Here is a 22,737-nt window from a genome sequence, read left to right on the forward strand (position 1 = left end):
GAGGGGACCGGGAAAAATGTAATCCAGAGCCTTCCCACTACATAGGTTAGTACAGTTAGATCCATAAATATTTGGACAGAAACAACTTTGATGATATGACACAGGACAGAAGCAGCTGAATTAATTATGACGTGTTCAGAAATGTACTGTATGCTCAAATCCAGCTATATTCTGTCAAATTGATTGGGTGGTGTTTAATGATACAAATGGACAATGACCCAAAACAAACAGCCAAAGCGACCAAGGAGTTTATTAAAGCAAAGAAGTGGAAAATTCTTGGATGGCCAGATCAGTCATCTGATCTTAACGCAATTGAGCATGCATTTCCCTTGTTGAAGACTTTTGTTTTAAAGGTCCACAAACAGCAACTGAAATCTGTTGCAGCAGTTAGGCCTTGCAGAGCATTAAAAAAGGAGGAAACCCAGCATCTGGTGATGTTCAAGACTTCATGCTGTCATTACCAGTGAAGGTCAACCAAGTATTAGAAGTGACACATTTTTTTCCAGTTATTTAATTGTCCAATGATTTTTGAGCCCCTGAAATTAAATTGTTAAAGAACACTCCTCTCCCCCTCTCGTCCTGCTTAACCAATTAACCTTCCTGGACAGAAAAGTTACGTCCAGGAGGCCATGTGCGCTCCCGCGGCCGATCGCGCGCGTGCACGCGAGCTCCCGACCCGCGGTTTGTTAGCCAGGCAATCAGTGAATCTGGCTATGGTGCCCAATCACTGACTCTTCTTCCCCGCAGAAAAAGCGACAGCTTCTCTCGGAAGCTTCGCTTTTTCTGGCTCTAGCGTCCCTCTAAGCGTACGTTACGCTTAGAGTGACGTCACGTAAACAAACTCGTGGCTGCCATTTTGTGGCCAAAAAGTAAAACTACACCTAAATGTTACAAAATATAAAAATAATCGTATATTTACATTTAAAAATGACAATTTAAATCCCACCCTCCAAAAAATACCCACATGAAAATAAAAAAAAAAAAAAAACAAATTACAATAAAAAAAAAACCACGTAAATATTTACCTAAGTGTCTAAACTTTTTATCAATGTAAAGATGAAATATTTCTATTTTTTTTTTAATTATAAGCTTGTAAATAGGGATGGATGCAAAACGGAAAAAAAATGCACTTTTATTTCCAAATAAAATAATATCGCCATAGGGACATAATTTAAACGTTGTAATAACCGGGACAAATAGACAAATGCAATACGTGGGTTTTAATTATGGAGGCATGTATTATTTTAAAACTATAATGGCCGGAAACTGAGAAATAATGAATTTTTTCCGTTTTTTTTTCTTATTCTTCCTGTTAAAATGCATTTACAGTAAAGTGGCTCTTAGCAAAATGTACCCCCCAAAGAAAGCCTAATTGGTGGCGGAAAAAACAAGATATAGATCAGTTCATTGTGATAAGTAATGATAAAGTTATAGGCTAATGAATGGGAGGTGAAAATTGCTCAGATGCATAAAGTGAAAACGAATGAATGTGAAGTGGTTAATTACACTCTCCTCTTCACTGTAGCTGCCGTGGTACGCTGAGGCCACCTGCCTTAAATCGGCTCCGAGCCTCCTCGTACTGCCGCATTAGGGCTTCCCCATACAGCGTGACCCTAGCAGTACACATGCGTCTGGGTCATGTATGACATGCCGCTAGGGTCACGCTGTATGGGGGAATCCCTAATGTAAAAGTACAAGGAGGACCGGAAGCTGTATTTCTGTAGGTGGCTGCAGTATACCGGGATAGCTACAGTGAAGAGAGAAGTGCACAGTGAAGCAGGACCAGAGTGAGGGGGAGAGGAGCATGGCACTGGATGGAATGCTTCCCTTCACCACTAGTTACTGTATTTTCTGAATGTAAGACCCTCCCACCTTTCCCCGCAGTTTTGGGGAAGAAAAAGTGCGTCTTGTATTCCAAAAAATGCAGTATTTTTTTTTCCGATTTCTCTTCAGGGTCTATTTCATGTAAAAGTTGGGCATAGAGATAATTGCAAATTATTTTTTTTTTTAATATATATTTTTTAAATGAGTGAAGCACACAAGGCATAACATTACAGATGTGGACACTATTTTTTTTTTCCATATTGTAACAGAATATTAATTACATTAATGGATTTACTTTTTATGTTTGTAAATTAGTTCCAGAGCCTTTTGGAGGAGCCATTATCATAGGACAGGAATCTATAACGTACCACAATGGAGAGAAATATCTCGCTATAGCTCCTCCCATTATTAAGGTGAGTATGTTCCTAATAAAAGTATTGACCCAGCAGTGGTCAGTGAAGGTTGTGGACTTGCCACTTAGTTCCCGCAGGTCTAATTTTCTTGGTAGCTAGTGAGACAAGGTTTAGGATTGTGTTATGAGGTTTGGGCATGTTTATTTTGTAAATAATAAAATCAGTAATGTAGAAGTGTTAATAATTACCCTACATTGGCTTAAAGAAAACCTGTACTGAAAAAAGTTCCCTTGGGGGGTACTCACTCCAGTAGGGGGAAGCCTCTGGACCCTATCGAGGCTTCCCCCGTCCTCCTGTGTCCCTGTCTCACTGCAGCCCCCGGAATGCACAGGCAACAAATCCGACAGCTTGTGCAATGTTTACCTTTCCAGGCTCCAGTGGGGGCGCTGTTGCGGCTCTTCTTACGGAGATAGGCGAAAATAGCCAATCTCCGTCGGGTCCGCTCTACTGCGCAGGAGACTTGCACCTGCGCAGTAGAGCGGCCCGACGGAGATCGACTATTTTCGCCTATCTCCGTGGGAAGAGTGGATTCTGCGCTGGAGCCCGAGAGGTAAATATTTACATCGCTGCCGCCATGGGACCGAGGAGGACGGGGGAAGCCTCAATAGGATCTGGAGGCTTCCCCCACCCGAGGTGAGTACCCCCAGGGGAGGTTTTTTCATTACAGATTTTCTTTAATGCGTATTTGTGGTCAACTAATCAAATATTTGCTAGAAGCTTATCATATTTTGAAAAGCAATATTAACATTTTTTTTTCGTTCCCCCTCCCCTCCTTTTGTTTTTGTTTTTTTTACTAAAAATCCTTGAGAAAGGTAACAGATGTATTCATTTTTGCTACCAATAGGTATTTTTGGGGGGGACTATGTGTCCTTCAATCTGAAGTAAAACATTCTTGTATACCTGGAAACAGGAAGCTAATTGTATTTCTCCTGCAGTCGACCTACATTGAAACTGATTTTAAAATGACAGCTTAACTGGATTCAAGTCAGTCTTGGCAACCCTTTTATTATGATTGTAAAGGGAGATGACGAGTCCTTCTGCCCTTTTAATAAAATATACCTCCCTCATCAAGTCAACCAGATTCCGCTTCCAGAATGTCAGGATAGATATTCTGACGTTAGAGGAATAAGCAGTAGAGTTCTTGCATGATTCTATCTACATGGTATTCTAGTGTGATAGAGAGGAACCACTGGATTATTATAGTTATGTATTTATATAGCGCTGACCTCTTCCACAGCACTTTACAGAGCCTGTAGTTGTTTACCTTAGAGGAGCTCACATTCTAATCCTTACTATAGTCATTGTCTACTGCCATTAACAATCAAAGGCCAACTTGAGAGGAACCAATAAATTTACCAGTATCTTTTTGGGATTTCGGAGGAAAACCGAGAAAACCCACACAAACACAGGGAGAATATACAAACTCTATGCAGATAGTGACCTGGTCTGGTTTCAAACCTGGGACCAAAGTGTTGGAAAGTGAGAGTGCTGGCCGCTAAACCACTTTGCTTGATATTTTGGTATGGTTATAGCAAACAAAGCTGTTTTTTTCTGGTACTATTCAACACAGTGGAGAGGCTACATGTGTTCCATTGGCATGAATTTATCACCTTTGCAACAGCAACAAACTTATCCAATGCTTAAATGAATTGTACAAGAGCAATCAAAGCTTTTTTTTCTGGCTTTATGCAACGAAGCGGGGAGGCTTTATGCCCTATTTAGCAACAGCAAGAAACTCATACAGTACTTAAAAGAGATCCGAGCTGAAAAGAAAACATTAAGCTTTACTTACCTGGGGCTTCTTAATTGGTGCAAGGATAACAACCTAGTACTCAACGCAGCAAAGACTGTTGAACTGACTGTTGATTTTAGGAGGCACCCACCTCCCCTCCAATCAGTCCTCATAGGTGATACCGAGGTCTCTAAGGTACCATCTGTGCGCTTCTTTGGCACAACCCTCTCCAATGACCTGAAATGGGGGCAGAACGCCACCAAAATCCAAAATAAATCACAGCAGAGGTTGTTCTTCCTGCGTCAACTGAAAAAATTTGGCATGCCGCAGGAGCTGCTGACCAGCTTCTACACTGCAACCATTGAGTCCATCCAGTCATTGTCTGGTATGCCAGCGCGACGGCCAGTGACAGGTACAAGCTGCATAGAGTCATTACCGATGCGGAGCGGATAATCGAATCTCCGCTGCCACCTCTTGATCTCCTCCACGCTGCTAGAATGAAGACAAGGGCCACCAGGATCTCTCTCGACCCCTCCCACCCTGGCAGTCACTACTTTGATCTTCTCCCGTCGGGTCGCCGCTATAGAACTATCCCATCCAAAACCACCCGGCGCAGGAACTCCTTCTTCCCCCTAGATGCTTAACTAGGGAAGTACTCACTTGAGGCCAAGCAACCTCTCTGCTGCTCACACCACACGGGACAATAAGGCGATGCAGCCAGCTTTTTGATGCTCTTGATACTTCTTTAAAAAAAAAAAACTCTACATGAGCCTCACAGACTTGCTTATACTGTTGAGCTGCTAGTAATTTTTAATGTCTATGTACTTTTGCACATCTGTCTAGCGTATCTGTTTGCCTGTCTTTGTACTTGTCTATGCCATGTGAACCACAAACAATTCCGAGTACGACTTCCGTCGCACTTGGCGAATAAAACTGATTCTGATTCTTCCAACCCTTAGTAGTCTATGCGGTACCTCACTGCAGTTCTGCTGCCCCCAGTGTGCCTCTAGCCTCTCTGAAAGATCACCAATCACAGCCGTGGTCTTTGGTTTCTGTGCTGGTGCGTCCACGTGCCTCTTGCTCACGCTCCCATGGCCAGCAGCGTTCTGTGCTTGTGCAGTTCACAAAGACTTAAACTGCACAAGCACAGAATGCTTCTGACCATGGGCGTGTGATTGAGAGAGGCTTCATGCGTAGGAGCCTGTGACCACAGCTGTGGTTTGAGATCATTTTTGGTGGTGCTAGCGGCACACAGGAGAGCAGCAGAACTGCAGCGAGAGACCATATAGACTATTATGGGCTGGAAGAAGCCTTGGGTAAGTAAAGCTTAACATTTCTTTTTCAGCTCGGATGTCCTTTAAATTAGTATGTGCTCCATTGACATGAATTTAGCAACAGCAACAAACTCATATATTGCTTAAAGGGATACTTAAAGAGTAACTCTCGGACATAAAATCAAAAATCAATTCTTTATTTTTATCTGGTAAACAAGTAATAAGGATGCTAATCAGGCAATCCAAAAGTTAAAATCACTATTACTTTTCTTGTTGATAAATGATCATTCCCCAGTTTACCGGACTCTTATTTGGTACACACACAATTTGGTACACAAAAAGGAAGTTGCAGGGCATGCTGGATTGTCTGTTTTTGCTTCTGTACTTCCCCTCAGACTTAACTAATGCAGACTGATTGGCTGAAGCCTTTTTCCCTCCTGTTTTCCCCTCCCACACCTCTGATTGGCCAATATTTCTCATGCTGAAACCATGCACTTTCTATAGTGAAGGGCGGGCAAATCAGGCAGAGGAGACTAAGGTAGGGAATTACATCATAATTGGCTTCAAAATAGCCACACTTAAAATGGGAAATGCTAAGAAGGATTTTTTTTCTTTTTTTTTTACTGTAGAAAAATCACTAAAATCAAAACGTGGACAGTGCAATACATATGTAAGTAGAGCAAGTACCTTATTTATCTACTTATATATGTGGGTTTTTTCTGAGATAGTATGGCTGACAGCACCTCTTTAAGTGATCAAAAAAAAAAAAAGAAGGTAGCTTGACTGAGTGTGTTTACGAAATGGCTACCTTACTGCCATCTCTCTTTCAGCAAAGTACAATTGTATGTCATAATCGTGTTGATGTGAATGGATCACGCTATCTTCTTGGAGACATGGAAGGACGGCTGTTCATGTTGCTGCTGGAGAAAGAGGAACAGATGGATGGAAGTGTCACTCTGAAAGACCTCCGTGTAGAGCTTCTGGGAGAGGTGAGAGTGTCGGGAGGTCTTCTTACTGGTTGTTGCAGTACTTGTGTTACTTGCATTATGCTGAGTTGTGACTACATTATGTTGATCCTTTTGCAGACCTCTATCGCTGAATGTCTCACTTACCTAGATAATGGAGTAGTCTTTGTAGGCTCTCGGCTTGGAGACTCCCAGCTAGTTAAGGTACTTGCATATTTTGGATTTCTTATGTGTAGCATCAGTTCATTGGTGTCTGTGAGTGTTTTGATCTGAAAGCGAGATCAACCCTGTTTCCTCCTTTTGAATAACTTCTTATTGACACCTCTTGATAATACAAATGTTCCATGTCTCAGTGCTGTAGTTTCCAGCTTTATGGGCTTCTTGGCCATTTATGTATGAAGAAAGTTTTGACTTTGTTTGCACATTTTCTTTCTTTCCTTTTCTTTCTTTCTGCATTGATCGTATGGAAACAGTCTACAGGGTGGGCCATTTATATGGATACACCTTAATAAAATGGGAATGGTTGGTGGTATTAACTTCTTGTTTGTGGCACATTATTATATGTTAGGGGGGAAACTTTTCAAGATGGATGGTGACCATGGTGGCAATTTTAAGGTCAGCCATTTTGAATCCAACTTTTGTTTTTTCAATAGGAAGAGGGTCATGTGACACATCAAACTTATTGGGAATTTCACAAGAAAAGCAATGGCGTGCTTGGTTTTAACGTATTTTTATTCTTTCATGAGTTTTTTACAAGTTTCTGACCACATATAAAATGTGTTCAATGTGCTGCCCATTGTGTTGGATTGTCAATGTAACCCTCTTCTCCCACTCTTCACACACTCATCGCAACACCGCAGGAGAAATGCTAGCACGGGATTCCAGTATCCGTAGTTTCAGGTGCTGCACATCTTGTATCTTCACAGCATAGACAATTGCCTTCAGATGACGCCAAAGATAAGTCTAAAAGTCTAAGTCTTGCAACATGATCATGTGTTTCCCTCTTTATGCACTGAAGATGGCACGTTCCCTGAGTTTTTCCAGCAAGATGGTGCACCACCACATTATGGGTGTCAGGTCAGAGCATTACTAGATGAACAGTTTCCTGGAAAGTGGATTGGTCGTTGTGGGTTAGTTGAATGGCCCCCAAGGTCTCCCGATCTGACCCCCTTAGACTTTTATCTTTTGGGTCATCTGAAGGCAATTGTCTATGCTGTGAAGATACGAGATGTGCAGCACCTGAAACTACAAATACTGGAAGCCTGTGCTAGCATTTCTCCTGCAGTGTTGCTATCAGTGTGTGAAGAGTGGGAAAAGAGGGTTGCATTGACAATCCAACTCAATGGGCAGCACATTGAACACATTTTATAAGTAGTCAGAAACTTGTAAATAAATCATGAAAGAATAAAGTTACGTTTAAAACCAAGCACACCATTGTTTTTCTTGTGAAATTCCCAATAAGTTTGATGTCACATGACCCTCTTCCTATTGAAAAAACAAAAGTTGGATTCAAAATGGCAGACTTCAAAATGGCCGTCATGATCACCACCCATCTTGAAAAGTCCCCCAAAATGTTGGGTGCCTGGACAAATTAAAAAGAAAGCACAGAGAGAACTAAAGCCCAAATAGCGCAATATGTAATGAAAGTGAAGAATAATAGGTAGTATAACAATTGGTTACTCAAAAAGGTGGGTTACATAAGGGGCAACTCACCACTTGAAGCAGGTGGAGCTGTATGACATGACTCCATTCAGTGTGTCCAACCCAGGACTGGATGCGGTTGCTCTCTTGGTGAAAAAGGACACTTGCCTACACAATGGTATAAACCATGTGGGGCCAGGTATACCCCTTAGTAAAACTAAGTTAAAAACATTTTAAGCAAAAAAAGGAGGAGGCTCACCTCAATAAGTCTCCTAAGACAATAACGTTTTATTAGCACAGGCAACGCGGTTTGTGGGTCTCCGTTTTTAAAGAGGACACGAGGCGGGGTTCTGTGAATAAAATCCCCATACCGAGGCTGGGGCTGTCTGTAGAGCCCAGCCTCTGTTGCTATATAGATCGCCCCTAAGCCCCCCCTGCACCCTGTAATCCCCCCATAACTCACAGCCGCGCTGCTAATACGCAGCTTGTCAGAGCGGGCTGTGTTTACCTCTCCTCTGTCAGTCTTGCCGCCTCCTGCATCGCTCCGGTCCCCGCTCACGTCCCTTCCCTCGCCGCTGATTGGAGGGAAGGGACGCGGGCGGGACCGGAGCGATGCAGGAGGCGGGGGAGCAGCCGAGACTGACAGAGGAGAGGTAAAACGGCTGTGAGTTATGGAGGGATTACAGAGCGCAGGGGGAGGCTTAGGAGCGATCTATATAGCAACAGAGGCTGGGCTCTATAGACAGACCCAGCCTCTGTATGGGGATTTCATCCCCAGAACCCCGCCTCGGATTCTCTTTAAAGTGAACCTTAAGCCAGAAAAAAAAGTTTTACTCACCTGGGGCTTCTACAAGCCCCCTGCAGCAGTCCTGTGCCCTCGCAGCCACTCACTAATCCTCTCGTCCCCCGCTGCCAGCTAGTTGCGTTTTTGCCGACCGGTCCGTCAGGACTGGCCACGCGTATCTTTTTCCGCATTCCCGACTGTAATTAGCGCTATTTCGGACCACAACGCGTACAAAGATACGCGTTGCCGCATTACCTACGCGTAGATATGCGGCAACGCGTAATTTTGTACGCGTTGCGGGCCGCAATAGCGCTAATTACAGTCGGGAATGCGGAAAAAGATACGCGTGGCCAGTCCTGATGAACCTGTCGGCAAAAACGAAACTAGCTGGCAGCGGGGGACCAGAGGATTAGTGAGTGGCTGCGAGGGCACAGGACTCCTGCATGGGGCTGGTAGAAGCCCCAGGTGAGTAAAACTCTCTTTTTCTGGCTTAGAGAACCCGAGGTGTGTTTAAAGAATGTTATCTGCATACAGAGGCTGGATCTGCCTATACAGCCCAGCCTCTGTTGCTATCCCAAACCCCACTAAGGTCCCCCTGCACTCTGCAATCCCTTATAAATCACAGCCATGCTGTGAGGCTCTGTTTACATCTGTAGTGTCAGTCTCCGCTGCTCCCCCGCCTCCTGCATAGCTCCGGTCCCTGCCCCCGTCCCTTCCTTCCAATCAGCAGGGAGGGAAGGGATGCAGGCGGGGACTGGAGTTCTGCAGGAGGCGGGGAGAGCAGCAGACTGACTGACACTATAGAGATAAACACAGCCAGCTCTGACAAGCTGTTTGTCATCAGCATGGCTGTGATTTATGAGGGATTGCAGAGTGCAGGGAGACCTTAGGGGGGTTTGGGATAGCAACAGAGGCTGGGCTGTATAGGCAGATCCAGCCTCTGTATGCAGATAATATTCTTCAAACCCACCTCGGGTTCTCTTTAAGGTTCACTTTAACTTAGTTTTATTCATCCCTGGCTGCCTCTTATCCCTTTTGTACATAATTATGAGACATCTTTGTTTTTGTATTTCATTTATCTGTAAGTTAAATTGTAGAGAGCCTCTATCAACTGAGTGACTAGTTATGTGGATGATGGTGGTTTTGGAGAAGATGCATCTTCTAACACATTGCAGTAAAGTGTACCAGAGATCTAAAAATAGCAAGAATCGCTACTTAACCGGGGGTTCCTCCAGCCCAATAAACATGTCTGAGTCCCTCGCCCATCCTCCCGCGGTCTGCCAATCTGCCGTGATCAGCCCCAGTAACTGGCCCAGTCTGGGTCTTCCACGCATGCGCAGTAGGCTCGGACTGACGCGACTGAGCCAGTTACCAGGGCTGAACTGAAGACCGTGGGAGGACAGCGATGGACTCTGACGTGTTTATGGGGCTGGAGGAAGCCCCGGGTAAGTAGCGATTCTTGCTATTTTATAAGTCTATTGCAATGTGTTATAACACAGATCCCCAACCCTGTCCTCAAGGCCCACCAACAGTACACGTTTTGCAGAAAACCACAAACATTCACAGGTGGGGTAATTTGTGTCTCAGCTGAGCTGATTAAGTTCCTCTGTGGATTTCCAAAAACATGCACTGTTGGTGGGCACTGAGAACAAGGTTGGGGAACACTGTTAGGCTAGGAACACACTAGGCAGAATCACATATGCGGTTTCCACTATGTGCTATGGAAAACGCATATGCAATTCTGCCTAGTGTGTTCCTACCCTAAAGGTGCATACACACATCAGACTATAGTCCTTGGAAAATGAAAGATCACAGACCAATCTTACCACCCTTCATGTAGTATGAGAGCCATACTCTACACAGTCTTTTCTATGGAGCTGAACTCCCCATCAGAAAAAAATCTTTGCAAGATGCTGCACACACAGATGCTGTACAGACGCAGAAGATCAGTATCTGCAAAAGATCTGTTCCTGGTAAAAATCCATTCCTGCAAATTGCAATGATAGTCTATGAGATCTGCAGATCATCATACACACATTATTTAACTGACATTCATCTGCAGATCAGATCCACCAGGATGGATTTTCAGATCTGTGAATGATTGCTTGATCTGCAGATTAATGTCAGTTAAATCATGTGTGTATGATGATCTGCAGATCTCATAGACCATGGCCTCAATTCACTAAGATCATGCTGGAGATAAGGGAAGAGAAAACTTACCTCCACACGTGAGAGAGTTATCTTATCTCTCCATTCCTTAAGTTACCTCTCCTGTAGTTAATTTACCTCCTTTGTAGTTATTTTCACACGCAGCTAATTAACAGCCTGTCTTTAACTCTGGAGTTATTTTAAGGATTGGAGAGTTAATTTAAAGACAGAAGAGTTAACTTTAGGCTTGCCTGAGGTAAAATGTTTCCTGAATACTACATGCCTTATCACCATGGTAACAACTCTAGAAGAGTTATTAAAGACAGGAGATAAGTTTAGTGAATTGAGGCCTATGAATGCAATTTGCAGGAATGGATCTTTGGCAGGAACAGATCTTTAGCAGATACTGATCTTTTGTGTCTGTACAGCATCTGTGTGTGCAGCATCTTGCAAAGATTTTTTTCTGATGTGGAGTTCAGCTCCATAGAAAAGACTGTGTAGAGTATGGCTCTCATACTACATGAAGGGTGGTAAGATTGGCCTGTGAGCTTTCATTTTCCAAAGACTATAGTCTGATGTGTGTATGCACCTTTAGAAGATGCAGCTTCTCCAAAACCACCATCATCCACATAACTAGTCACTCAGTTGATAATGGCTCTCTACAATTTACCTTACAGATAAATGAAAAACAAAGATATCTCATAATTATGTACAAAAGGGATAAAAGGCACCCAGGGATGAATAAAACTAAGTTAAAAACTGAGACCCACAAACCGCGTTGCCTGTGCTAATAAAACTTTCTTATTGAGGTAAGCCTTCTCTTTTTTTTTCGTTTTTAGGGCCTCCACAAGTGCAGTGCGATTTCTTTGCGAATTTGTATGCAAATTTTAATGCAAATTCGCATGTGTTTTTGTGTAGTTTTGTAAGTATGCGACCATGTCAGTGCCTGTGAGCTTTTACATTGTTTTTACATGAAAAGGTATGCCGATTCGCATGGAAAATCGCATAGCGAAAGCGCATGCGAATTTCCTATTAAATACATTACATGCCAATCGCACACTAGCCCTGCAGTGTGCACATTCTGATGGCTTTGCTGTGCAGATTTTTTCTGCACAGTTCACCGCACAGATTTCCTGACAAATGGAAACCGGCCCATTGACTATGCAGATTCGCTCTAGTGGAAACGGGCCGTAAGGGCCTGTACACACTGCTGCGCTTTTAAAATCGCAAGCCTTCATGAGAATAGAAAAAGCGCATCGCACCAATGTGTACAGGTCTTCACGATTTTCATTATTTTTCAAAAGACCTTGTGATTAAAAAGTGCGTGCGATTTGAAAAGCGCAGCACAAGTGCAGCAGTGTGTACAGGCGCTAAGTGTTTTTAACTAAATTTTTCTTGCTGTTTTTAGATCTCTGGTTTACTTTGTCATCCTTACAAATAACACACAGGTGTTTAACTCTAGTCCTCAAGGGACAGATCCATGCCAGTGTTTAGGATGATGAACCACACCTCTCCTGATTCAATCCCATCAATTAATTTGAGCAGTGCCAAAAATGCACGAGGACCTCGGCCCTTAAATACTGGAGTTCGACATACCTTAACACCTGGTTTGTTGCCTAGCATACAAATATAGATTTGAGAATTGGCACATTTAGCCTCTCTACGTTTTGTAAATCAGAAAGAGAACACATACCTGGGCAGTACCCTGTTCTTCCTGCAGGTGGCCACATTGCATTTTAAATGTAACAGTAACAAAACTATAATTCCTGCTTTTTCTTTTATTGCAGCAGCAAGTTATTTGAGGTTTTGAAAGCAGGACTGGAGCCTGAGGTTAAAATGGGTACTTGTGTTCCCTTTCTTCAGTTTTTCCTAAAGCTGCCTACTAAAAAAAAATCAGTAAACTTGTCCTTTGTCTATTTACCCTTCCCTGATTTGCTCAAGCCAGCCATGCTTTTGGGGTTGGGGAAATAAATGGTGAGGTTGGCTTTCCTTGGCATGCGCAGCTAGTGCTAGAGTCGATGAGAATATCGAACAATGCAGCATATGCAGCTCTATGCTCACCCACACACATTCTACACTCTATTGTTCTGTGTTTGACTATTTGGATATAGCGGTGTTTGCCTCACGTAATTAAAGTGAACCTAAAGTCACTTAAAAAAAACGAGATTAACTCACCTGGGGCTTCCCTCAGCCCCCTGCAGACGATCGGTGCCCTCGCAGCTCCGCTCCGATGTCCCAGGACCCGCCGGCGAGCACTTCTGGTTTGGCCGTCACCGGCCGACAGGGATGGGAACGCGAGTGATTGTTCGCGTTCCCAGCCTGTATATCGCCCCCTATGCTGCTATTGCGGCCAGGAGGTCGCAATAGCAGCATAGGGGGCGATATACAGGCTGGGAACGCGAACAATCACTCGCGTTCCCATCCCTGTCGGCCGGTGACGGCCAAACCGGAAGTGCTCGCCGGCGGGTCCTGGGACATCGGAGCGGAGCTGCGAGGGCACCGATCGTCTGCAGGGGGCTGAGGGAAGCCCCAGGTGAGTTAATCTCGTTTTTTTTAAGTGACTTTAGGTTCACTTTAAGCTTGCCTGTGGATTCAACAGCAGTTTGCGGTGCAGCATTCTGTTGTCACAGTGCATCCCTCTCCTCCTCCCAGTGTGAATGCTGATCATGCAGGGGATTACTGGAAACAGATTTAACCTCCCTAGCATTCTGATTATTTCAGTAGTTCTGTACGTAAGGCGGTACATTACATTGCCGCTGTACACTTAGAAATACTAAAGTAATCAGGCTGCCAGTACAGGTAGCCAAAGCGCAAGCCCCCCAAGTATAGGTAGCCAGAGAGTGTGTGTCCCAATATCACCCCCCTCCCAAAAAAAAAAGTATAGGTAGCCAGAGGATGTTTCCCTTGAACCCCCCCTCCACCCCCTTATTTTTAATATATGTAGCCAGACCTATGCAGAGGAGCGGTATGCAACTCTCCTCTCCAGGATCCAACAAGCATATGCAAATCCTCCTGGGCGCACTACCCATTTCAATCCTCCAGCCAGAAAGAGATCTGAGCACTGTCTTGTTGCACATTGTATGCAAATTCCTCCCCCATATGTGAGTAATGCTGAGATGATAAAGCATTTGAAAGTGATGCAGGAGCAGCTTACCTAATAGTAGGGAGCAGCTGCAATGCTCCTGTATATGCTATACATACTGCTGGTAATGGGAAAGTGTTTGTACAAAATGACACGATCAGAATCCCAAGTCTTTATAAGAAGTACAATCCATAAAGCGTTATTGTTGCATTATTATTGGTTTAGCTTATACACTTCTGTAAATCGCATAGTATTAGGGACTATTTCTAATTTTTATGTTTGCTTTTCTAACATTTACTTCAAGCTAACCTTGGTGGCTCTTTTTCCAGCTTACTGCAGACAGCAATGAGCAGGGTTCCTACGTTGTAGCAATGGAGACCTTCACTAACCTGGGACCAATTGTGGACATGTGTGTAGTGGATCTCGAGAGACAGGGGCAAGGCCAGGTGAGATGGTCTGCTCATTAATCATGCCCTCCTAGTAATGCCAGAGCTTGGGCATTTAGCAATCACTATCTCTTTCTTACAGCTTGTCACCTGCTCCGGGGCTTTCAAAGAAGGGTCACTTCGAATAATCAGAAACGGCATCGGCATTCATGAACATGCCAGCATTGATCTGCCAGGGATCAAAGGTAACAAGAGATGTCTTCTAGAGGAACCACAGTCAAAAGTGCTGTTCCATATTTAATACTTTAATTGACTTGAGTTAAAAAGTACCTAAAGCAAATTGAAAATTAGTCTTACTGCTACGTGTTTCAGAGTCCCTCCTGTTCCCTGTTCTGGTGCTTTAATATTCAGGCTGTTGAATCCTCTTAGTAGGGAGGCTCCCCTGTGTTAGTGCATAGCGGGGCGTTTACGAGTTCCAAACCGTGCATGCCCAGTAAAAGGAAGCAATGGTGCACAAAGGAAAATACACTTGTTCTCAGCCCAGTGAACTTCCTCAACGCCATGGACAAAACACTTGGTAGAATGGGGAACAAGAAGGACCCTGAAGACATTGAGCAGCCATAAGCATTTCTGTAGTAAGTGTACCATGAAATGAAAGGCCTACCATATATTTAACTTAAAGGGGCACTATGGCGAAAAATTGTAAAATTGCAAACATAGACAAATAAGTCGTAAGCAATTTTTACAGAGGCACCAAAAGTGTAAAAATTAATAAAATGTTTAAAAGTCAGGGAGGCAATAGGTGGACTTACCTCCCCGATGCGGACACAAGAGAAAGTCGGGATTTCGACAATAACGTTTATTTACTAACTCCAATGTTTTGCAACGCGTTTCGTGGGTGCAACCCACTTCATCAGGCTATAGATCGGAGCAAACAAAACAATACTTGCGAACAGCTTTCCTTAGCTTAGCGCCTCTGAGGCGCTAAGCTAAGGAAAGCTGTTCGCAAGTATTGTCATTCTCCTTTAATTAGTACATAGCAAAGAAATGAACAGCGCTACTTAAAAACAAAAGTGCCTACCTGCAAGAGAGTGCAAGCCCCACTTGCTCAGCTTCTGTTTGGGTTCAAGGTGCGTTTGCAGTTTCTGGGGGGGCTCAGCGCACCTCTGATTGTAGGCCATTCGGAGGCGGCCTGGTCATGCGCTGATCCACCTTTTGCGCAATTTTCGATTTTACTTGGTAGCAGGCTATGCATATGCATAGGTTAGGATTTAGTTAGTGTTAGGTCCCCTCCTATAGGGGGATGACTTCTCCGCAGTGGGAGGGACGAGTACTTAAGTTGCATGCAAGCTGTTACAGGAAACCAACATCCTCCAGTGGTAGACAGGTTATGTGTATGCTAGGTGTGTATTTTATCCCACAAGTGGGGCTTGCACTCTCTTGCAGGTAGGCACGTATCTGTTTTTAAGTAGCGCTGTTCATTTCCTTGCTATGTACTAAATTAATTCATTTTTGGTCAGCTGCTCCCACTTAGCAGCCTTGATTTTGGTGTATATGCAGAGCTTCTGTTTGGGTTCAAGGTGCGTTTGCAGTTTCTGGGGGGGGCTCAGCGCACCTCTGATTGTAGGCCATTCGGAGGCGGCCTGGTGATGCGCTGATCCACCTTTTGCGCAATTTTCTCCTTTTACCTTCCTGCCGGAAAGCCCGAGCTGAGCTCGGGCTATGCCGCGCAGGAGGATATCTCTGCTTCTAGTGGGGCGATTCGCCCCATTCAAAGTGCTGTACGCGCAGCTAGCACTTTGCTACCCGCACGTACAGCTCGATCGCCGCGCCCGCACGCAGCGGCGGAAGAGGGCCGCCCCCGCCAGAGCCCTGCGCTGCCCGGACCAATGAGTTCCAGGCAGCGCTATGGGCTGGATCGGAGGCGTCTGACGTCCATGACGTCATTCCGATCGTCGCCATGGCGACAGGAGAAGCCAAACAGGGGAACGCGTTATATACGCGTTCCCCTGTTTGCTATTGATGCCGGCGACGATCGCACTAGAGGGACACATGCGCCCTCTACTGATGTTTCATGTAGCTACCACTCTGGTAGCTTTACATGAAACAAAACAAAAAAATTTTTTAAAAAAATGGATTTCTGCCTAATTGGCAGAAAAAATTAACCGCCAGGAGGATCAATTGACATGAAGAGAGGGTGACTTAACACCTTGAAAAGGAAGCACAGAGCCAACGGGAGCCAAAATAGAGCAGTATGTCACCAAATAGAGAAATGTGTGGAAAAAGGAAAATGGTATCCACAAAGTTAGAATGCAGAGGGAGGAACCAACCACTTGATGCAGGTGGAGATTCACAAACCCGACTCCGCTCGGGTGTCCAGAATACACTAGATGCAGTCATTCTGAATAAACAACTGGTACTGGATATGGCTAGGCCAGGTAAGACCAATAGCACCTCTCCATAGGAGGGTGAGAACCACAAATGGAGGGAAAGAGGTGCCCAGAAGTGTTAAAAAAAAAAAAAAAAAAAAAAAAAGTTAAGAGTTAAAAACAACTAAAATGAGAAAGAAGTGGTCACTTACCTCAATAATGACAACTTCATATAATAATGACATTTGCTATGCACTGGCAATGCATTTTGTGGGTGTGAGCCCACTTCATCAGTCCAGTTGTGGTACCTTAAAGGAGGTGGTTCACAGAGCTTGTATAAAATATAGGAAATGTATTCAGCACTTAGGGCATCGTGTTTCGCAGTGTAAACTGCTTCATGAGGCCAGTAAATGTGCCAATATGTAGAAGGGCAGAAAGCCTGGCCGCAGACCCATGAAATGTGTTGCCAGTGCATAGCAAGTTTCATTGCTATATGGAGTTGTCATTATTGAGGTAAGCCTCCTCTCCTTTTTTCTCCTTTCTCATTTGAGTTGTTTTTAACTCAGTGTTTTACACTTCTGGACACCTCTTACCCCCCTTTGTCCTGTAATGAAATAATCACCTTTTAAAGGGAACCTAAACTGAGAGGGATATGGATGCTTCCTTTTAAACAATACCAGTTGCTTGACAGTCCTGCTAATCTCTTTGGCTGCAGTAGTGGCTGAATCACACACCTGAAACAAGCATGCAGCTAATCCAGTCTGACTTCAGTCAGAGCACCTTATCTGCCTGCTTGTTGAGGGGCTGTGGCTAAAAGTATTAGAGACACAGGATCAGCAGAAGAGTCAGGCAACTGGTATTAATTTAAAAGGAAAATTCCATATCCTTCTCGGTTTAGGTTCCGTTTAAGAAATTTGAAGTATAGGGTTTTGCTGTTCCATCTATCTTTTCTAATGATGGTCATAAACAGTCCGCTTTTTTTCTCTAATTTTCTGGCATTAGGTCTGTGGCCTCTGAGAGTTGCTGCCAATCGTGAAACAGATGATACATTGGTCTTATCTTTTGTGGGACAGACCAGGTAAGCTATTCACCAAGAATTGTGCCTATTAAGCAGCGTACACACGCCGGACTTTAGGCAACGACGGGTCCGTCGTTGCCTCCCGCTGGGTGGGCGTGCCAGCGACAGTCCGGCGTGTGTACGCTCTGTCGTCAGACTGATACGGCTGTTTCTGAGCGATCCGCCGGGCGGATCGCTCAGAAACAGCCATATCAGTCTGACGACAGAGCGTACACACGCCGGACTGTCGCTGGCACGCCCACCCAGCGGGAGGCAACGACGGACCCGTCGTTGCCTAAAGTCCGGCGTGTGTACGGACCTTAAGGCTCATACTCCTGGAAGACTTAATTGTGACCTTTTTGTAGGGTGTTGACCTTGTCTGGAGAAGAGGTAGAAGAAACTGACCTTGCTGGATTTGTTGATGACCAACAAACGTTTTTCTGTGGCAATGTGGCTCATCAGCAGCTAATTCAAGTAAGGGGATCGATATTCTAAATAGACCTGTGTATCCCCTTAGTGTTTCTTGTGGGTTAATTGTACTTTATTAAGGTGCTCTTACCTTTGTGCAGATTACATCAGCATCAGTACGGCTTGTGTCTCAGGACCCACAAAGCCTAGTGGGTGAATGGAAGGAGCCACAGGGTCGTAAAGTCAGTGTGTGTTCCTGCAACAGCCGGCAAGTTCTGCTTGCTGTAGGCAGAGTCCTCTATTACTTGGAAATCCTCCCAGGAGAGCTTAGACAGATCAGGTATGGTAGGATAATAATCTTACTCTCTACCTCCTTTCTTTCCTCTCTATTCAGAACCCCTCTTTTTCCTTGTTTTATATTTTTTCTTTCTTAAAGCAACCCTGAAGTGCCAAAAAAAAACTTATATACTCACCTATGTAGAGGGAGTGCTCTTGATCACATGGAGCCTTCCTGGTCATCTCTCCGTGTCTTCGTTCCGCCTCTGTCCCCTATTCAAAATTCAAGCTGGCTAAGTTTACGACCCTTCTTGGGCGGGCTTCAAAAGTACTCAGGGATCCCGAGTACTTTAGAGGAGGAGGAGCCAAAGATGTATTCGACCTGCAGGTTGTATACTTTCACCGGGGGGACAGCGGTAATATGAGTGCACGGAGAGAGGACTGGGAAGGCTCTAAGGGATACAGAGCCTTCTCTCCATAGAGAAGTATCTATTTTTTTATTTATTTTTTTCACCACTTGCTTTAGGCTCACATTTTAATTCCAAGCTCTCCTGCCCGTTTTTTTGCTCATAAAGTTTTGTTGATATTCTTTTTTTTTTTTTTTTTTTTTTTTAATATTATTCATTCAATTTCTTCAATATCTTTTTTTTTTTTTTTTTTTTTTTAATATTATTCATTCAATTTCTTCAATATCTTTTTTTTTTTTTTTTTTTTTTTTTTTTTTCCACCTCTTTTTACTGTAGCTGCACTGAAATGGAACATGAAGTAGCCTGTTTAGATGTCACCCCTCTAAAAGGCAGTGATGTCATGTCCACCCTCTGTGCGATTGGTCTTTGGACTGACATCTCTGCCCGAATTCTCAGTCTACCGGATTTTCAGCTGCTGCACAAGGAGATGCTGGGGGGTGGTAAGTCACTGGCCTTCATGTGCAGAAATGGACGATTTATTTTTCTTTGAAATGGATGGATTGTTTTTCATCTCTTTTTCTTCTTCTTTTCTTTTTTCCAGAGATTATTCCGAGGTCCATCCTGATGACTTCATTTGAGAACAGTCACTACCTGCTTTGTGCATTGGGTGATGGTGCTCTGTTCTACTTCAGCCTCAACACCGAGACAGGTGAATGGCAAGTTATAACCAATCTAGTTAAAATGGGCGAAAGGTGCCCCTTGTGTAACTTTGGCACCAGAGTTGTCACCACAGGTGTCAAACACAAGGCCTACGGGCTTTGCCATTTTATGTGGCCTTTGAGAGCTTCAAATGTGCACCATTGTAAGCAGTAAAATGACCGCACACTGCCTTCCCATCCAGAGGAGCATGCCGGTGATGGCTTCTGGTTGAAATGTCAGTTTGAGGAGGTGTGTAGCAACAACCCATGGGACCCCTCAGCAAAATTACCATAGGACCTGCTCTTGGCATCCAAACCCCTTCCTGTAGGTAGGATCTTGCCTTGGGCCACATTTCATCCTAAAGATTTTCTGCTGACGCAGCACTGGGGCAGGTAAATATTAAACTTCTCCACTGCACTACTCTGCCGAAGGGAGAGATGCTGGCCCCTCATGTTGGCTATAGTTACGCCAATTAGTTTGAGACTGTTCAATAAATGTTAAATCTTAATAAACCATTTGGCCCGTGACTTGTCTATGTTTAGGTTTTGGGCCCTTACCTAATTGTTTGGCACCCCTACTCTACACGAATTTGGCTGTGCAGGGCTATATTATAGCCGAGCGCCATGTGTTAGACACCGGGTCATCATTTGAGCATTAGTGGATCAGTAATAACCGCTTGGCTATAACGTAGCCAAGAGCCGAGGGGTCATTTAAGGACCAGTTTATCGCTGGAGCAGCAGTAAAGTGTGTTTGAATAGGTAAGAGGGCTTAGCATTAGGCATAGATGGGGAGGTAAGTGACCTTGGTGTATACATAGGCTACATACACCCTGGAATGAACTCCGCCATGGTGGACGATGAAGACACCTCGGCCAAGAATCATGACTCCATTGTTTGTATAGCGGCCACCCAACAACTGCTAAAGCATGCCAGATCTACAGCAACCCCTGACACCCGTTTGCATTGTTCTCTCCCACCTGCTGGAATTTGCTCTATTATGCACCACTCCTCCCTGCCCCCTTCCAAAGTAACAGATGCGTCGCTAGCCTGGAGGCTAGTGATGTGTCAGCACAGCACTGTCGCCCAAGGGATCACGTATCGATCTCTGCCGGGTCACAGAAATCTCCTAGTGTGTATGACTTGGCTAGGCACTGTGGAGAATCGGCCTAGGTGAGACTGCGCTCTAGACAGATGTGTGTAACGGAAGAGTACAGTTTCAGTGAAACCTAACACAGGGCATCATAGCTCTATGTGAGGCAAGGGCAAGGTCGTATTGACTGTTTCAAAGCTGCTGGTGCCAAGATAAAACAAACATAATTGTTGTAATAAGGAACAAAACACCTTGTGATAAGGAAGCACAGCTTTATTGCAGTTTTAAATGGGAGCTGAAAGTCAGCAAATTGTATGGAGGGTGAGGTTATTGTTATTATTCTGGGGGTGCTTACGCAATAAGCTAGACCCCAACTTCAAATGGTCCGCATCAGGATTTTAATTTCGTCGGCTATAAGTCAGTATAGAAATAAATGCATAAGGAGAGGTCATCTCACTAATTGAGTGCACCCTGTGCAGAGAAATGCTGACCCTTTTCATTTCTGGAGCATGTGTTTGTGCATTTAGCAGTCAAACAGAATATATCTCCATGCATAATGTCTGTAATGTGTGAATGATTCGCTAATGTTCTGTTCCCTTATTCCAGGCCTCTTAAGTGACAGAAAAAAGGTGACCCTGGGTACACAACCCACAGTTCTGAGGACTTTCCGATCTCTTTCCACGACAAATGTGTTTGCCTGTTCCGATCGGCCGACGGTCATCTACAGCAGCAACCATAAACTTGTCTTCTCCAATGTCAACCTGAAAGAGGTCAACTATATGTGTCCCTTGAATTCAGAAGGCTATCCTGATAGGTAAATCATGAGACATGAACTGACTCCATCCCCCTTCGTTAAAAGTCCACTCTGTTTAAAGTGTACCTGAGATGGCGTTACTAAAAGATTTGATACTTACCCGGGGGCTTCCTCCAACCTCATGAGCACCTTACTTGGTTCACCAAATGCTCTAATCTTTGTGGATTGACATTAGATATGTGCTGTATGTGGTATTTACCTCTCTAGTCGGTAGTTTTACATTTCAGTGCGGTAACAGCCTTAGTGAATTGTTGTTTGATAAGATGTTCGGTAAAAGCTTCTGTTTTCCGCATTACCCAATGCGGTAATACTTAGTGAATTGTTTCCATTGTGTCTTTCTTTATGTTTGTCACAATCCTTGGAGGTTGTCAAAAAATGAATTACTGGTCATTCAAATTCTTTTTCATCCTTTCTCTTTACAGTTTGGCACTGGCTAATAACAGCACTTTAACGATTGGAACTATTGATGAAATCCAGAAACTGCACATCAGAACAGTCCCTCTGTATGAATCTCCCAGGTATGCCTACAGAAGGAGACAGTAAAGCAAAACACTTAAGCTGCGTACACACGCACTACAGAAGCCAACGACGGGTCCGTCAGACCCTCCCGCTGGGTGGACGGACCCGTCATTGGCTTCTGTAGTGCGTGTGTACGCACCTTTAGTTGTGAAGCTTGAGCTAACAATCTTCTTCTATTGTGTACAGGAAGATCTGTTATCAGGAGGTGTCTCAGTGTTTTGGGGTTCTGTCTAGTAGAGCAGAGGTGCAGGATGCCAGTGGGGGCAGCTCTCCTCTCCGGCCAAGTGCCAGCACTCAGGTAAGGTGATGTGTTTGTGACCATGTGAAGTATTACATTGAGAAGCCTTCCATCACATCATCAGTTAGGTTATACAGATAGTTGTTCTGTACAGTATGCACTAGCATCCTTAGATACCAAACCGTGTCCTCCATTCATTTTCTCATATGGAGTGCAAAGCCTAGCTTTTGTGTAAACTCAAATAACAGATTTAGCTGGAGTTGGCCTTTAAGGGGTCTTTTGTTGTTCGGTAAATTGCTGTCAGTCTCCAATAATGTGAAAAGGTTACAGAGCACAGTGTTGTTGTGAGCAAACAAAGTATAACTCGGCGGGGGTAATAGCTGGACATTCCACAACCGCAAAAAACGTTCCTTACTCACCTGTGTTCATCCTCAATGGGCAAGAAGCAGCTCCCCAGAAGACGTGCTCACAGCAATAGGAAGCAGAAGACACATGGATTATTCATAACAATAAGAGACACAGGCCAGGCACGGTCTCTGCCGCTGCTTGTATTGCTCCAGTGAAATAGAAATCACAGCAGGGTGATACATAACGTGATGGGTAGAAGTTATA

The 22,737-nt window shown here is 44.2% G+C and overlaps 1 protein-coding gene across 1 annotated transcript in view; it reads left to right on the plus strand.

The window, feature by feature from the left end:
- Positions 1-22,737, plus strand: part of DDB1 (damage specific DNA binding protein 1) — a 67,109-nt gene that overhangs the window by 25,738 nt on the left and 18,634 nt on the right. Inside the window, exons 5-17 of the mRNA XM_068260951.1 lie at positions 2,140-2,237; positions 6,074-6,232; positions 6,329-6,412; positions 14,193-14,309; positions 14,392-14,494; positions 17,621-17,696; positions 18,041-18,149; positions 18,245-18,423; positions 19,103-19,266; positions 19,368-19,475; positions 21,161-21,368; positions 21,791-21,886; positions 22,074-22,185. Coding sequence (XP_068117052.1) covers positions 2,140-2,237; positions 6,074-6,232; positions 6,329-6,412; positions 14,193-14,309; positions 14,392-14,494; positions 17,621-17,696; positions 18,041-18,149; positions 18,245-18,423; positions 19,103-19,266; positions 19,368-19,475; positions 21,161-21,368; positions 21,791-21,886; positions 22,074-22,185 — 1,613 coding nt within the window. The remainder of the gene's footprint in view (positions 1-2,139; positions 2,238-6,073; positions 6,233-6,328; positions 6,413-14,192; positions 14,310-14,391; positions 14,495-17,620; positions 17,697-18,040; positions 18,150-18,244; positions 18,424-19,102; positions 19,267-19,367; positions 19,476-21,160; positions 21,369-21,790; positions 21,887-22,073; positions 22,186-22,737) is intronic.

The sequence above is a fragment of the Hyperolius riggenbachi genome, chromosome 11 (genome assembly GCF_040937935.1).
Source record: "Hyperolius riggenbachi isolate aHypRig1 chromosome 11, aHypRig1.pri, whole genome shotgun sequence".
NCBI classification, from domain to species: Eukaryota; Metazoa; Chordata; class Amphibia; order Anura; family Hyperoliidae; genus Hyperolius; species Hyperolius riggenbachi.